The 17,347-nt window shown below is 38.8% G+C and overlaps 1 protein-coding gene across 1 annotated transcript in view; it reads left to right on the top strand.

The window, feature by feature from the left end:
* LOC148014911 (uncharacterized) overlaps positions 1 to 14,420 on the top strand; it is a 42,607-nt gene extending 28,187 nt beyond the window's left edge. The window contains exon 9 of the mRNA XM_087665018.1: positions 13,337 to 14,420. Coding sequence (XP_087521144.1) covers positions 13,337 to 13,621 — 285 coding nt within the window. The 3' untranslated portion in view covers positions 13,622 to 14,420. The remainder of the gene's footprint in view (positions 1 to 13,336) is intronic.
* Positions 14,421 to 17,347: the final 2,927 nt, after the last annotated feature.

Below are 17,347 nucleotides of genomic sequence, written 5' to 3'. Positions count from 1 at the left end.
TGTCTTGGAGCATGACGAGCGACTCAGAGAGGTCAGTGCTAGTGGATCCGACTCCACTAGAGCCTTTGTTGCAGGTTCGGGAGGACAGAAGAAGAAGAATAAGTCAAAGGCTAAGAAGAAGGACAGTTCCTCAGGCTCTGACTCAGATTCAGAGAGACCGAAGTGCCCACATTGTGGGAAAGGGACACATCTCGAGGAGAAATGCTGGAAGAAGTACCCTGACCTTCGTCCGGGAGCGAAGGGTGGATCTACATCGGAGCCGCCTTCTACCTTTACACCAGCTGTTACCCATGAGTTAGTGTTCCTTCATATCCATGCTTTGGAGGAGGATCCTTCTTCCGTGGCTGCAGTGTCTTCTGCGCAGCCTTGGTTAATGGAAAGTGGTGCTTCGAGTCATATGACTCCTCGAGGTGATTTGTTACAGGATCTCCGTCCATCAGAGGGTTTAGTCATTGTTGGTGACATTTTATCGGTACCTATTAGTGGTGTTGGCACATTGCCTTTGTTTACCGACCGACCTTCGAGCTCCTTTTCATAGGTCCTATATGTTCCGGATTTGGGCCTTCCCCTCCTCTCAGTTTATGGCCTTACAAGGCTTGGCACACGAGTGATCTTCACCGAGCATGCCGTTGTTATTGAGGATTCTTTTACAGGAGCTATCTTATCTATAGGTTGGCAGGAGAGCGGGCTTTACAGGCTCCATTTCCCTTCTTTGATGCAGGGTCCTCCGACGCAGTCTATTGCTACTACCGTTCCCGCTTGTGCACCTTCTATTCCACAGGTTCCTTCCCATCCCCAACCTTCTCCTCTAGTGGTTCTCTCGTACCCCCCCATCCTTTTTAGCGGGGGACGATCTCGGTGATGCGGCTGTGGATTCCGTGGCCCCTAGTGTTTTAGAGGGGGATTCCCAGGATCGTGAAGAACTCCTTCAGCGGTAGTCTATATCGACGGACTTCATTGACATTGGCATTCCTCTTGCTACCCTAGGATCTATTTCTTCTTCGGCCTTCAGTCACATCCAGGATCTGAGAGGGGGTGTTAGCAGTCATGCTTGTCATGCCTTGTCATCTCCTGCCTGTGAGCCTCAGTCTGAGTCAGACGAGGACATTAGGAGCTTTGACATGTCTGTCATGTGTTATGATGGGGGAGGCTAGTCACTCTCGATTGGCTATCTTAGGATGTGCATTTCTTTTTGGCCTCTTTTAGTGGGCAGCCATTGGCTGCCCGACCACTTTTTTGGTCACTGATGTGGGGCGCCCATTTTAGGGCATTTTTAGGGTTTGCGCCCATTTTAGGGTTAGGGTTAGAGTTTGTCCTTTTGCTTATTTATAGGCAGCCCCCCTCCCCACTTAATCACTTGTCTTCTTGCAGATTCCGACCCTCCTCCCTCGTGGTGGTGTTGCCATCATCATCAGCTTGATCTGGTGCCCTCACTAACGCTGTGGGCTGCGTGCAAGGACTGATCAGTCTCCTTCCACCTTCCCGTTTGTATTCAGCATTCATTTCAGTCAGTGCAGATTTCTCTTCCTTATTTTTTGCTTTCTCTCTCTCTCTTCCTCCGTGTTCGTATTCCCTCTTCCGCAGCGCACTCTCACATATAGATGATTGATTTTACTTCATGTTTTTTTCCATGGTTGACCAATGGTCCCTTATCATTTTGACATTTAATCTTGACTCCTAAGTCTTTAGATTACCTTTTTTAAATGTATCATATATGTACTATGATCTATCATTGCTCACATCATCATGAGATCCATAAACTTGACTTTTAAGTTTTGAGTCATGATTCTTGAATAATAGATGTTTTGATGGTATATTTTTGATTTAGATTCTATGTGATATGTTTATAAGTTGTAGCATGTAAAATTGACAACAATATGAAATTGCTCCATGTGAATCATGGATCTTGGTTTCTTACGTTAAAAGTTGGAATTGTTCAGTGACTCTAGCCTCTAGTATGCTTAATATGTGTATCTATACGTTTATTTATATGCATAAACACATATATTTTTATGTGTATTATAGTTTATTAGTATTTTCTGAAATGCCATGTCCACAAAAGTTTCCAATGGTTGAAACTTTGAAACTCCATTTTTTTTAGTTTTTGAAACTTCGGTTTTTGAAATGCATGGAAACTATGCTTGGATAGCCTTCACTTCTTAAGGACTGACTGAGACCATTGTGGTTGTGGTTGAGTCATCATTGGAGGCATTGTTTGTGGCCATTGTTGAGTTGGAGAACCATATTGGGGCAATTTAGGCATTTGTGGATAGGGGCAAGGTACAATCCTTGGGATTGAATTTGGCTGATACATTGCTCTTTCCATTGAGGGAGACAAGATTCGTCTTTCTTGATTTATGGCTAATCGAGACCTCTACTTCATCATATAGAATAACACATTTCAATACAGCTTGTTGATTGGTTGGCCTTCTCAATTCCACAAACATTTGGACATTCAGTTAACCTCTCCTTGGGAATCCCTTTTATATTCCATCATCTAGGTTGTGGTTGGTGGACCATCTTTTCAGTACTGACTCCATTCTATAGACGCATGATTTGACCTATTCTCTAGTCAATTGACTTAAGTTCATGAATTTCTCTCTCAATGGTCTTCAAAGCCTTCATGTCTAAACTTGGTGAGGAAAGCATACTTCAGTTTGTCACATTTGTCAAAGGTTCTAGCTGCTTGTCTCTCGTACCATTGAAACACCGTGTCTCGCATTGAATTGTATATTTTTCCTTCCTTCATCATTCTTTCATTACACATTTTTCTTCATTCTTTTCATTTTCATTTGCATTTTTGTTTGAGCTCATTGTGTGTCAAAATCATGTTTGAACAATCTTATATTTGTCCGTGAACCCTAGTGTATTCTTATACTTGCACAATCACCTTTGCTTAGCTTAACTTTCCTTGGACTTATTGATCCAATAGTTGAGAGGGGGTTTTAGGATAGTCCTGTAGGCTATCTCATGGGCTATACATTGACGCCCTTTGATCTATGATTTGGGCTTTCTAGGCATTTGAATTATCGTTAAATGTAGTTGTTGCCCCTAGGATAATTGTCCTAAACACTAAGTGATACTAGGGTTAGGGTTTCCTATGATCATTAAGCTGTTTAGAGTTAGGTTTTATTATTAATAGGCACTTTGTGCATCACTAGCACATAAGGTGGCATTACTCATTTTGGTTGCCTTGAGTGTTGTAATTTGCCATGTCATGAAGGCCAAATTTGACAATAAAAGTTAATTATTTGATTTAAAACTAAAGTTGCAATGTGAGCCCCATGTTGTTACTCCTTGCTTGAGGTCCCCACATTGCGTGTCACACCTATTCCAGCCGTCCATTGTCCATCACATCATCTATGTCTGCACCATTGCTAGTTGCAATCAAGTGTAGGACCATGATGCTTTCATCTTTTCGACAACTTTGTTAACTCAACACCTAGCCATGTCGTCATTCTTTGACTTTCCAATCACAAGCCCTTGTTTCCACGCTTGTCATCCAAGCATAGTTTGGGTTCAAATTGGGGGTTTTCCTCAAATTCATCGAATTCAGCCCCAACTTCCATAGATAGTTCAAGACCTTTCATCGATTTCCAAAAAAAAATCATCAAATCTAGGAAATTTGGTACTAGTATTCTCAACTTCGGGGTATTGAAAAATGAAATTAGTCAAAATTGACCAAATTTCATTGGAGACTTTGGGGCTTCTCAAGGATTTGGTGTTCATCATTGAAATTGAGGCAGATTCATTTTTAGGCACGACATTTGGCATGATTTCAGTGACATTCAGCACGATCTTGGTAATTTTTGTGAAAAATCTTCAAATTTCTCTTCAAATTTTTGGCAAAAATTGTGGTTTTTGTAAAATTCAGCACAAGTTTATTTAAGTCAAGGCATAATCCAATGTTTGGATTGACATTCATCTCTATTTGGGTAAAAATTTCTTCACAATTAATGAATTGACAAAATTTTTTGGCTTTCGCCGGAATTCCCACCCAAGCGACCCTAAATCCGAGGCTTTTATGTAAAAACACCCTCATTGGTCTCGGTGTATACAAAATTATTATTATTTGCTATGCTGCTCCCAATTTCTCTCAACATTGGAGCAATATTTAGTTTTTTTGGGCACTATTTTTGGGCTAATCTTCTAAATTCTTTGCATAAAAGGAGCAGTGTCAGCCATTTATCTTTGATTTTAGGCACTATTTTTGGGCGAATCTTCTGAAGTCTTTGCATGAAAGGAGCAGCAGTGTCAGCCATTTATCTTTGATTTCAATATATTGCTGATTGCTCCATTGTTCACATAATATTGCATTTCACAAAATTATTTTTAAGCATATTTCTCACAAAATTTTTCTCATAATATGCTTAGCATATGGAGAAATATATTTGTATTTGACTCCATTAAAGTGTCCATCAACTCTTCTATTGGTGGTTCACCATTGTTTGGGGATTTATTTTCTCTCTTCATTTGGAAATTATTTAATACTTTGCACTCGTAGCAAGCAATTGCAATGATCTATTAGGATGCACAAACAATGCCTCCTATGCAGTTGAAGGCATTGATAGTGTGCAAGTTTCTATTGTTTTCAGCTCTTCTAGAACCATGGAGGATGTCCTCGATGTGCCAGGTACTAAGAATAACATCATTTCCATCTCAGCCATTGCTAATTCAGGCTGTGCTCTCTTTGATGGCTCTTGGTGTGCAGTTTATGATAATTGGGTACCTTCTTCCATTGTATTGACCAACACGCTTCCATCAGGACTTTATTGTCTTGATTCTTATGATCAGCAGCATGCTGAAATTTCTCTTGATCATACTCCTTTAGCGAGTAATCCTTTTGTGAAACGTTACTTCAGTGCCACATATTTCAGATTTGCTGATTTTTATGCATGTATTGATGATTTGCTTATTAGTGGGATCAATGTTGTTCAAATTGCAGCATTATCACATTATTTCAAGTAGTGACTTTGGTTGCTCAATTTGTCACCATTGAGGGGGGCGTACTTCCATCATTGACAAAGTATTTAGTTGCCTATCAAGCTTCATCATTGACAACCCTTTTGGGAACCATTGGCAAGTAGTGAAAAGTGTCTTTGCATATCTCAAGGACACCAAGGATTTAAGCCTTTTCTTCAAGGTTGTTTCTTTGCTTATGCATGGATCCATGGTTTGAGATTGGCTTGGTTATTCATTAAGACATTTTGGCAGATCTTTTTATGAAGGTTGTTCCTCCATCAAGAGTTTCAAGCTATCCGGCTATCTCTACATTTGACACCTTTTAAAATGTGATTTGTCATTCATTGTATTGCCATGTTGCTATATCCATCAAGATGAACATGTGGAACCATGACTATATATTATCTCTTCTAGGATCTTGTCACTCTTTCTTGATTAGTCCACCCATTCCATTGGAAGGGGGGGGGCGGGGTTTGCAAGCCATTCTCATGGGCTACGATTTGGTGCCATTTGATCCATGATGTGGGCTTGCTAGGCATTTAAGTTGTCATCATTAAATGAAGCTGTTGCCCCCTAGTGTCCTAGACACTAAGTGACACTAGTGACACTAGTGACACTAGGGTTGGGGTTTTACTTAGGGTTTCCTATGACGGTTAAGTTGTTTAGGGTTATGTCGTATCATAGAAAGGCACTGTGTGCCACTAAACACAGAAGTGTGGCATTATTCATTTTGGTTGCCTTGAGCATTGTACTCTCTTGTAGTCATTAATACACCACCTCTTGTTTTGTGATGGAGTATGATAGTGCACCGATTAATTCTTGTAGTATCTTACATTCTTTATTATGTAATCACTCCACACTTGGGCCTATAAGTCCTTTCCAATGGCAATCGTCTTGTTCATGAGCATCCTAATGTAAAGTCTCAAGCCAAAAAATCCTAATTACTAACCATGCAAAAAGAAATGATCAGTGGGATCATGCTCATAAAGAACTCATGCTTCCAGGTCCCAAAACCCTAAATGTAAGAATTTGATTCATCTAAAGCCAAAGAGATGAAAATGTCTTCTCTTGTATATGCTTAACCGCTTAAGTCGAAATGATTATTCTTTCACTAGAACCTTGCTCTATAACGTATCAAACGCTTGCATAGAGAGGGGGCCAGATAGATTGTAAAATCATCACAAGCATGTGGAAAATGATTAGTCGATAGAGACAATGATAAGTAATTAAACATGAAATAACTAAATGACGATATACATGAGTTATTGAGGAGTTGCGTAGGTAATTCAAAGGCACCAAGGAATGCAATTGTTTGCCAATAATGGGGGATGGAGTCTGATGCAATATGTGCATGCCAAGGATGAAGGCTTTTTATATAAGCAAAGCTGTTATCAAAGTGAAATGTGAAAGAACTTTTAGTATTTTCATTAAATTAACATGTGATTTTTCATTAGCGTACTTCAATTTTGATACACCTAGGCTTGGGCATGGTGACCATTGCTCTAGTAGTGAAGGACATGAGCATTGGACATGTAGTGAGTAGATCTAGGCCTTGTATCACAAAGGTAGAACCAAAGGATGGGATCGATTGATAGTTATCGACTTTTACTTTTTATGTTTTGCCTTTTGTTATTCTTTTATGCTTCCTTTTCTCTTATCTCTTGTTTGCTTGTCATCATCTTGCCTTTTTGGCGTCATCAGCTTTAGTGAACATTGTGCCATTGCTTGGCTAGTCCAACTTATACTCTCTCTCTCTCTCTCCCCCCCCCCCCCCCCCACCCAAAACAAAAAAAAAGGCTCCTCTCCATGTGACCATCTTCTATCCTTATGTGACTCATCATCCCAAGCAACGGGCAATAACTCTCGTCGAGGCGATCATCATGGTGGTAAGACAAGGTGAATGTAGAGTGTCTTGGGAGTGGAGGATTTTGTGTGTATATGTGCATAATGTAATCATACCATCACACAAGTAGGACTGACAAAGTTTATGCTCACTTCTTTGTATTGATAGGCATAAGCTGCAATTATACTCCAATGTGTTAGATGTCTTGAGGAGAGAGAAGAGTTCATGGAAAAGGATGTGGGGCTATAAGCCTTGGTCTTTAACTAGGAGAGTATGATATCTTTTTTTTTTTGGTGGATCCTATACACATCAAGAATGTGGTATTGTTTGAAAGGATTAGTGGATGCACGGTTACAAGATTGACTTGGTGGAGTTGCATCTGGAATTAGATGATGTGTGACTAGTTGAAGCCATAGATGCTGCACATAAGATGTGAGAGTTCGATGGTGTGATGAATACAAGAGGTTTAAACATTGACGTTGCTGATTCAAGTTTGCTTTTCCATGTCCACATTGTATTTAATGTGCAAGATCATTACTATTTCAAAGAAATGTGGAAAAGATCGGGGAGTCTTGCTTGACTTACAATCTTTTCTCAAAGATCTTGTACATTGCTTGAAAAGGAAATGGGGTTGGCAGAGCAAGCATTAGAAAATGTGAAGTGTGCATGGCAAAAGAATGGTGTCGTCACTTAATGCAGATGGATGGAGTGACGCGCAAGAGGTTTGTCCATCAGATGGTTGATAACTCTTGTGTTGAGAGGTGCTTCATTTTACATCACAATGCTTCAGGTACAAAACATCATCCAGTACTAGTTGTTTGAGTGGGTAGTTGCTTTGGATTTATCAACTAGAAACTTATGGTTGGTGTTGTTGATAGTGAGCATGCTAGGAGGGCAACAATGTTTAAATAGCTTATGAAAAGACATTGGAAAGTTGTCATGGATAGAGCCCATCATTGATAGGGGGAAATCACCTGGTGTCATTAATGCTGAATCATTACTTCCTACTTCATGGGTTCAACAAGAGGTCGAATAAAAATGCTTTAGAAATATTCAGATTCGCCATTTGCTTTTAGTTCCTTACTTAATGAATTCAATAAAGAGTCAATAAAATGCTTTGGAAACATTCGGATTCGCAATTTGTTTTTAGTTCCCTTACATTGGGTGTGGGCTGATTGAGCACATGTAAAGATGCTTTAAAGCAACTCTTTCTTTACTATTTTAACATTGATTAACACTCCTCGAGACCAAGCATGAAAATAGTTGGTTGACTGAAAATATTGTGTTTTGGGGCAATGTGAAGTGTATTCATGACTTGGTACAACCAATATTGAGTTTGGTGAGACTTATGGATATTATGTAATTATCCATTGACAAGGTCTATGAGAACATGTACAAAATCATAGATAGGTTAAAGAATTTAGAGCTTGATGGAGATAGATATGAGACTATCTATCCACTACTTCTTTGTTGTTGGTAGATGGAATTCCTACAACCTCCCATGCAAGCAACAACATTTTTATTGCATTTGGAGTCTTAGAGAGGAAATCTCGTGACAAATAAAGAAGAGAAGTCCATGATGGTTGGATGCTATCTTGGATAGATTGGTGCCTATTGGAAGGACTATAAAAAATTAGTTGGGTAAGTATATAGCATATCATATATCTACGGTTGTCTTGGTGCATTTTTGGATTGTTTAAAGATAGGGGTAGCATTATGGTGGGAGGATTTTTGGTGCAGATGGGCATGAGCTATAATTGTTGGCTATTTTTATACTCCGCCATGTAATTAGTTCATCTTGTTTGGAGCATTGCAGCCATATAGAATTCAAGAAAAGGAATCGTCTTCGCACACAAAAGGCAAAAGATTTGGTCTTTATGAGTGCTAACATGCACATGCTTGGTAAGAGTGCTGTTGCCAAAGTGGATCCATCCATTTGTGGACTAGGAAATGCAATAGATGCAAATTCCGATGCATAGTCACATTGTAATGGTCCAAAGTATGTAAACAAGAATATTTCCTGATGCATTTGGTGTTGCTAGCATGTTAAGTACACATGAGGGCTAGTCAATTGGATGCAATGTTGCATATTAGTTAAGTTAGAATTGCAATAATGTGAAAGTATAAAGCATCGCAATGCTTAAGAGGAAAAAAGGCCTACAACCTAGTGGAGGATTTGAGACAAGTAAAGTTGGAGATAAAGTTTCCATGTACTTCTTGGTGAAGCTTCAACATTGTTTCACATATAAAAGAATGCAATTGGAGGGAGGAAGGTGATTGAGCAGATTGTTCTTAGTGATGTACTTTACCTTGATGTATACAATTAGAGTTGATTTTGGATTGGGCTCTTTCAGGCTTAGCAGAGCACAAAAGGTCTAGAGTATTACTTGATGCTCAATGGGGAGGTTGCATCTCCACTCCCTTAGTGGTGGATAGCTCGGTTATGTAGTTGATCTTGAATGTACTTGGTTTGCATCTAGGGTATTATAGTATTCAATTACTAGTCATTATGAGTCAATATGTGTATGATATGGTTTGCACCTAGGCTTTGAAACTATATAGTTGCATGCCTTGCAAGGCATGTATGGAATACATGGAATGTATATTTTGATGTGATTCGCATTTGCAAGGTATGTATTGAATACATAGATGGTATGCAATATACATTTACAGGTCATGCAAAAGAAGTACAATTGCATAAGTTACATGTGGTTTACAGTTGATTGTATACTTAACATGACTATCATGTGGTACATCATTGCTATGAGGCGTTATTTATGCTTAGTTTACGCATTACAATGCCTTGGTGGTCAGAACAGTGTTGGGTTTTGGCATGCGAGTGATTCTCTCTTGGTTTTGGCAGTGGTTATTGTTAACTGGTTTACGTGATTGGAATTTCACATGTAGAGGGCATGAGCATGGTTAAGCAATAGGTGCATATGTTGTTTGACTATGATACCAATATGTATTTCCAGTAGTGGCAATTGATGCTTTGGCACATTGCAGTGCAATTGAAGACGATTGCAAGGCTTTTCTAGGGGGTGGTCTATCACGAGGTCTATCTCTTGAGTCTCAAGTTATCTTGGCAAAATCCAATCATTTGAGTCATCAGAGATGGAGATTTTGATTAATTATTGTCATAAATTCTAGTTTATAGCAAAAATTAGGGTTGGACAGCCACCTCAAGATGTGTGCTCAAAATTGAGGGCCTTGGACTTGAATTTTAGTAGAGTAAAGTTAAAGAATTTCAAGGTGATTCAAGAGACCAGCCGGCCTAGATTAGATTTGGGGTTTAATTTGTCTTTCAAGGTGTATGGTGAAGGCCAATCTCTTAACAAACAGATGGGCAAATTGGTTTGAAGGCTTGTTGGTCAGAGTTGACAGTAAAAGGCAATTGGATTAGCGGAGGAGATCAGAGAATTTTAGTTATACTCCATCCATTTGCAATAAAAGCTAAAGAAATACCACATAGGGCACTGCTTTTGGGGGCCAACACCTTTTCAATTGTCGAATATAAAAGTTGTGAAGTGTGCATTTTTAATGTATGTGGATTTATACTCATTGATTAATCAGGTCATCACCACCCTTCGGGGAAGGAAGATTGGTTTTAGTATCTAACTTCTAGAGACACAATACCCACTAAGAAGACAATGACATATAGCTGTAGACAACCAAGAGGTTTTCAAATTTTGGAGTCTCTTGCCTTGGTCAATATACCGCGAGGGTTCTCTAAGTCTCAGAGCAAACGGTTGATTCTCGGTGCTTGTGGGGATTCCTCATTGGTCTAGATGTGTATGGTCAAGATAGATCTCTGCTTTCTCAATCTTTTGGAGAAGACTTGTGATGTATACTGGGGCAAAGTGGTTAATGACCCATTTTTGAGCGGTGTAAGTAAATGTGTTTCCATCTCTCTCTCTCTCTTGCATGTGCGTGCTCGCATGTGCATGCTTGGAGCTTCTATTAATGGACATCCTTGGGTTCCTTTGCTCAATTTCTTTAGAACTTGAGGATACTTTTAAAGTAGTCCTCTTTATCCAAATGTGGTGTTGAGAGATTACCCACCTCTCTTGAGCATCTTCATGTGTAGCTTCTAGGCGCTCTGCATTCTTAGCTTTCTTTTTCTTCTCAATTTGTTGAGCTTTCTCTCTCTCTTCTTGGCTTTATTGGTGACGGCTTGAGCGTTGTTTGCAGCTTTTAATTCTTCTCTTAGAGGTGGGATTTTTCTTAGCAGTGCTAGCTTTTGTATTGCTTTGGGGGTTATCATAGTGCTAGAAACTTTAGTATTCAACTAGCCTCTCTACATTGGTACCCTCTTGTCACTAGTTGATCGTTAAAGTGGTGTATCTTTTCGTTCTAGTATGTTTGAAGTAGGGTTGCATTTTGTTTGCGTACACTATGTTTCGCATGGTAGTGTAATGTACATTCATACCATATGGTACTATACAGGTTCCATTTCCCTCATTTCTTCCCCCTCACCTTAGCCCTTATAAAAGGGTAGGTCTCCCCTCATCTCATTACACATCTTCTTTAATCTTCCTTTGTTGAGCTCAAGCCTCCATTCAAGCTTCATCATCCTAATCTTTCTCTCTCTCTCTCTCTCTCCCTCTTCCTCTTCCTCCTTTGCGTTTCCCTCATCTTCTCTTACTCTCCTCTCCCCATCCCTCTCCATCTTCCTTTTCCTCTTCCTCTCCCTCACCTTCTCTCCCTCTCCCTCTCCCTCTTCCCTCTTCCTCTCCCTCTCGTGCTTTCTCTCCATTTCTCTCCACAATGCCTAGGCCTCTTCAATTATAGAGCCCGGGTAGAGGATACTCCAATTAGAGAGCCTGAGTACGATGATGATGGGAATGTCAGCAGTGATGGCGACTTTGGTGAGCCGTCTTAGGCCTCTTTTGGTGAGGGTGGCTCTCGAGTCTCCACCTTCTGATGTATCTGAGCCTGATGCTGAGTTATCCTCATAAGTCATGAGTCATTTTGTATTTTGTCATTTTGAGTCCTTTTTTGAGCATCGAGTGATATCATGTGCCATGGCATATGCCTTTTTGTATATTTTTGGAGTAGTCAATAGAACAAGTTACATGACTCTAGCTTCAACTGTTATATGGCCTTGCAATTGTTTTCTAAACTCTAATTTATGAAACTTTGTGCTTTCCATGATCTATCTTAAAAGTAGCACATTTTATGTGTGCAGGCTGATTTTATATATAATTCTGTATGTATTTTTTTAAATGAATGTATGAAACAATGTATTTTACTCTCAAAATTTTTTGTGTATGTACCGTACTGTACATATTCACCTACTGAACGTATCATACGAAACGTACAAAACCACCCTGGTTTGAAGATGCAACATGTTAGCTCAAACTAGACACCCAAAGGGCCTTTGGTTGATATGAATGGCATGATGTAGACGTATTGACATTCTTGTTGGTCCCTTACATCACTTTCAAAGAATGGTCATTGGTAACCAGTTCCTCTTGTGCAAGTCAATGGTAGGACAAACTATACTGGTATGCTATTTGTAGTAGGCATGTCTACAGTGACAACACTTTCATAGGCCAATGTTAGTAGTTTGTTTACAATGCCTTCATTGATATGGTGTATTCAAACACAAATAAGAGCAACACTGCCTCTGCCTATGAGGTGCTGGTTCACGTAAGGCGGTAATGGAATTTATTTATGTGGAATATGACGCTAATTGGTGGCTTATCTATTATGCATTAAGTTGCATTGAGTTGCTAAGTGCAGTGGAAACTTTTGGAAGGCTTGTGTTTATAGTTGGTGTGTACTAACTTGAATCGAGACATGCAGATAATGTGAGGACCATCTGTTAGTTTGAAATGTTGGGCGTTATATTGTGAATTCCAAGCTTTTCCGACTAGGGTAAAGGGGCCAATAAAGTAGCGCCTTCCAAAAGGAAAACACACCCCACCCCAATTGAGTGACAATTTTACAAGAAAGATGTGGTTTTTTAGTCACTTAACAATATAATATGAATTTTTTAAAATTATAGATGAGTTTAAGCCAAACATTTGAGCCATGTAAATTTTTTTATATTTTAGATTTTGTAAAACCCTAAAGCAATGCATCCTCGAGTGTCACTCTATTGGCCCCTCACTGCTCCTCTTTTATGAACCTTTCGTTTGTAACTAAGGCTACTTGATAAAAATATCAAAATATCCCAATATTTTTTCTTTGAGCTCTATATAATCTAAATAGTTTGACTATTAAAAAACATTTATGCAACTCACGAAATTTTTTAAAAATAATGGAAGATTGTTAGATGACAATCTATTGGCTCCTTTACCCTATTGTGTATTCCTTTTCCTTTCTGTTGATTTGGGCTTATCATGATATGAGGGCTTCCAGCTAGCAAACTTTGTTGTAACTTATATGCATGTAATTTATCGTGAATCTTTCTATCCCAACAAGCCAATTTTAGGTGTATTGTATTCCTGGTCCCAAAAATATTGTTGTGCTTATGACCTTTTTATGGGAAGTTCTGATCGGTTGATTGGTTTATGTCCTTTGAAGGTGCGGAATATTGATGTCCCCAATATGGAAGCAAAATGGAAGGCCAATTTTCCGAGACGGCCATACAGTTACGGACGAGCTCCTGGTACATGGAGAATGGAGAGACAATTTGTTGGTGGTACTGTTCATCCTCCAGTTAGAGCTTGGGCAGTTCCAGTGGCTCCTGCATTTAAGGCAGGATTTAAGGCAAAGGTGAATGTAAGTATGAAACTTAGTAGGAATCGCCCATCATGGAGACCTTGTTTTCTTTCAACAATGTCCAATCTCAATACACGACGCTCTTGATGTGGTGACTGGTGTTATGCTCAGCTGATTGGTAGGAAGTGGGGCTCTTTCTTCTAGCTTGAGGTGGAACATTCTATGTGGAGAATAAGAATGTGTTATCCAAGCTTTCCTAGAGTAACAAACTGCTCAGGTCCCTTTTGACATCATCCAGATAGCAGCACTGTACAAAATTTGGAATTGAATAGGAAGTTCTGATTATTAGCAGGAAGACGAGCATCTTCCTCAAGACCTGTGTACTGAATATCTTGTAGTGTGATTATATCTAGCTTGAATGTATAAATTGATAATTGTGTAGCCTCCGCACTAGTTTACGCCTTTAGTGGACACAATTGTGTCCTACTTTTAGCAAATGAAAACATTGGTTCTTTGAGGCCATGATTTATTACTATAAACGTTGGCCAGCAGTGAGCAGAAAGCTAAAGAAGCCATTTCAGGTCCTTGTGTCAAATCCTATCTGATTATTATTTGTACTTGAACCTGCGTGGCCAGAATACGTTTACTACATCTATAGCCCACCTTGTCATCTTACATTTTATGATGACGATCAACTGTAGTATGCGTAGTGGGGATGCTTCCTTAGAGGATAAAACCTTGCATGCCCCAAAAGCCCCAACAGAGAATTGGCCTTTCAACCCCTTGAAGTCTCATGTTGATTTAGTGGTATTATTTGGACAAAAAGTGCAAGCGATAAAGCCAAAGATTCCGCTCACTATTTTGCTTTTAGGACCTTTGCCTACAGCCAAAACGAGGTGTACTTTTGCTTATAGATCACTCCAGTTTATAATTATAATCTTTGATGCCAATTGTATACTTTGATTCCAATTATCTATTTTCTACATATTTTGCAAAGCTATGTTCTCTCCTAATACTAGGATTGATTGCAATCATAATACAGGACACCGTAAGCATTAATGCACATTAATATGAAAGAAGCTAATGAAATTGAGGAGACAATGAGAAGCTAGTGAAATTGACGAGACAATGTTGGTTGAAAGATGGTTACTTGAACATTATAATTGAGTGGAACTATGATGTCTTGTTGAAAGATGGTTACTTGAAAAGGATTGTAAGATTGGCTCATTTGGTTTTGAGGATTGAGAGTGGTTTATGAGAGGACAATCGAGTCATATGGTTGGTTATAATTGAGTGGAACTATGATGTCTTGTTGAAAGATGGTTACTTGAAAAGGATTGTAAGATTGGCTCATTTGGTTTTGAGGATTGAGAGTGGTTTATGAGAGGACAATCGAGTCATATGGTTGGGCTTTGAGAAGGATTGTGGGATAGACTATCTAAGGTTTTTTTTTGAGGGATGAAGTCAGTAGGTGTTTGTTTTGTACTCCAAACTTTATCCTCTATTGCACGTCCTTTTACAATTTCCATTTTGATCCATTTGGATTAATTTCAATAGTAGGCCTTCTAGCTAGCAAATTTGAAACATGTATTTTATTAGGAGTTGCTAAATTCAATAGGTAACTTGGGAAACCTCATCTTTTATTTTCTTCACACTCACAATTGAGACGAAGGCAAGATGATCAACTCTCAATTTAAAGCGTTGGCATTGAATGTGTATTGAGCTCTCAATTTCATTGCTTATACACTCTAATTTTTGTTTATTTTGCTTCACCTCAATATCAATGCTTCCAGCCAGCAACTTTGGTTGTGTGCATGCACTTTTTAATGAATCTCGATGTTATGTTATAGAATATAGAAGTTTTGCTCTTGTTGTGGCATGAGTTTTTGACATGCTTATAACCTTGTTATAGGAAGTTTTGATTGATTGTTTGCTTTGTCCTTTGTAAGGTGCACATGATTGATGCTCCTAATACAAAGGATCTGCAAAAGGTTGGCTTTTCAAGAACATATAGAGATGGATAGATGCGTAGCATACGGAGAATGAAGAGAGAAAATATTGGCAAGAGATTTTGACGTGCTTATAACCTCTTGTTCATGGGAAGTTTGATTGATTGATTGATTGTTTTGTCCTCTGTAAGGTGCACACGATTGATGCCCCCAATACAAAGGATCAATGAAAGGTTGATCTTTCTAGAACATATAGAGATGGATAGATGCTTAGCATATGGAGAATGGAGGGACGATTTGTTGGTGGTGGTATAGTTCACACTTCAAATAGAGGTTGGGCAATTTCCATGGCCCCTACAATTAAGGGGAAGGTCAAAATAAGTACCCAAGTGACTAGGAATAAATGATCTTGGAGACATTCTTTCCCTTAAAGAATGTCTAACCTTTAGTATGTGATGGTCTTGATGTGGTGATTAATGTTGTGCTTAGGTTATTGACAAAAGGGCGTACATATTTCTAGCTTGAAGTAGGATGTTTATTGTGGAGAAACAAGATTGTGTAATCCAAGCTTTCTTAAGCAACAAATTGCAAAGGTCCTTTGACATCATCTAGATAGCAACATCTACAAAATTTGGAATTGAACATGAAATTTCAATTATTATTAGGAGGAAGTTATGTGGATCTTCCTCAAGTATGTCCATTACTATACTATCATGTAGCTTGCTAGCACTAGTCCAAATTCTATTAGAGGCTACATTTTTTCTATTTTGAAATGAAAAAAAAGCATTTAAAAGTATACTTTATTTACAAAGGGCATTATGTCACATGATTTTACAACATTCGTAAGTGGGAAAATTGCTAAACTTTGGTTGATGAAGTTGAAGCAAGTACATGCCCTTCAAGGTAGTGAGTAGAATGCTAAAGCAACTCTTTGAGGTTGTTCAAATCTTAGTGGATGCATATTTAACATGCCCTTTAATATAAAATCAATTTGCCAATAAACATCTATGTATTGGATGTAGTTGAAATTGATGGGTAGGAACAAGATTGTCTGACATGGTTTGCAAGAGTATAGTTTGCCTTGTGTGTGTGTGTGTGTGTGTGTCTCTCTCTCTCTCTCTCTCTCTCTCTCTCTCTCTCTCTCTCTCTCATATATAACTAGTGGAATGGATGTCTATCTAGATTGTAGGGCACAATCAATCTCAATTAGTCTCGTGTATCAGACTTTCTCACCCATAGATTTGTTTTATTGGGGCCCTTTCTCTCCTCTCTTAGATATGAGACGGTTCACATGCTCAAGGCTTTTTGAGTTCTTTCAATCTTTTCATTTAGATGCTCAATGCTCTTTGAGTTGTTTCAATCTTTTTATCACAGGGAGAGGGTTAGACTTGACTTCTTGCCCTAACAAGTATCTACACCCAAAGGCATTCTCTTTTGTCTTGATAGCACCATCCAAGCCAACTCAAAAGCTAAGTGGACTTGGATTAGTGAGTGTGGAACTTGGAAGCGAGAAATGTGGCCATGAAGGACTCACTTGCTAAAATGCACACATGCTTGGACTTGCTAGTGAAGTTGGCTATGGAGATGACCATAATCAATGAAAGGATTGAAAACGAATTAAAAAAATGATAGTAAGAGTACAAGATCAAGTATAAAGGTAATCAAAACAAGGAAGTGATGTGATAAACAAGGTATGACAACCACTCCTTTTCAAGTAGTTAATGAAGCTACATGGTGAAAAAAGAGAGCATCTCGTGCACAATTAAGAGACCTTCTAATGAGTGGCATAAACACAAGAGGCACTAGATGAAGTCCACTAAGATAGTGAAAGACCAAGCTAAGACCAATATTGAAAAAGTAAGTGTTCAATTAGGTGGTGTCCTATTGTATCACCAAGTAACTTTCAAGTTTGGAGATATACAAG

The sequence above is a fragment of the Lygodium microphyllum genome, chromosome 24 (genome assembly GCF_053477565.2).
Source record: "Lygodium microphyllum isolate KBCC chromosome 24, Lygodium_microphyllum_v1.1.10, whole genome shotgun sequence".
NCBI lineage: Eukaryota > Viridiplantae > Streptophyta > Polypodiopsida > Schizaeales > Lygodiaceae > Lygodium > Lygodium microphyllum.
This window is presented reverse-complemented; position numbering and strand designations above follow the sequence as displayed.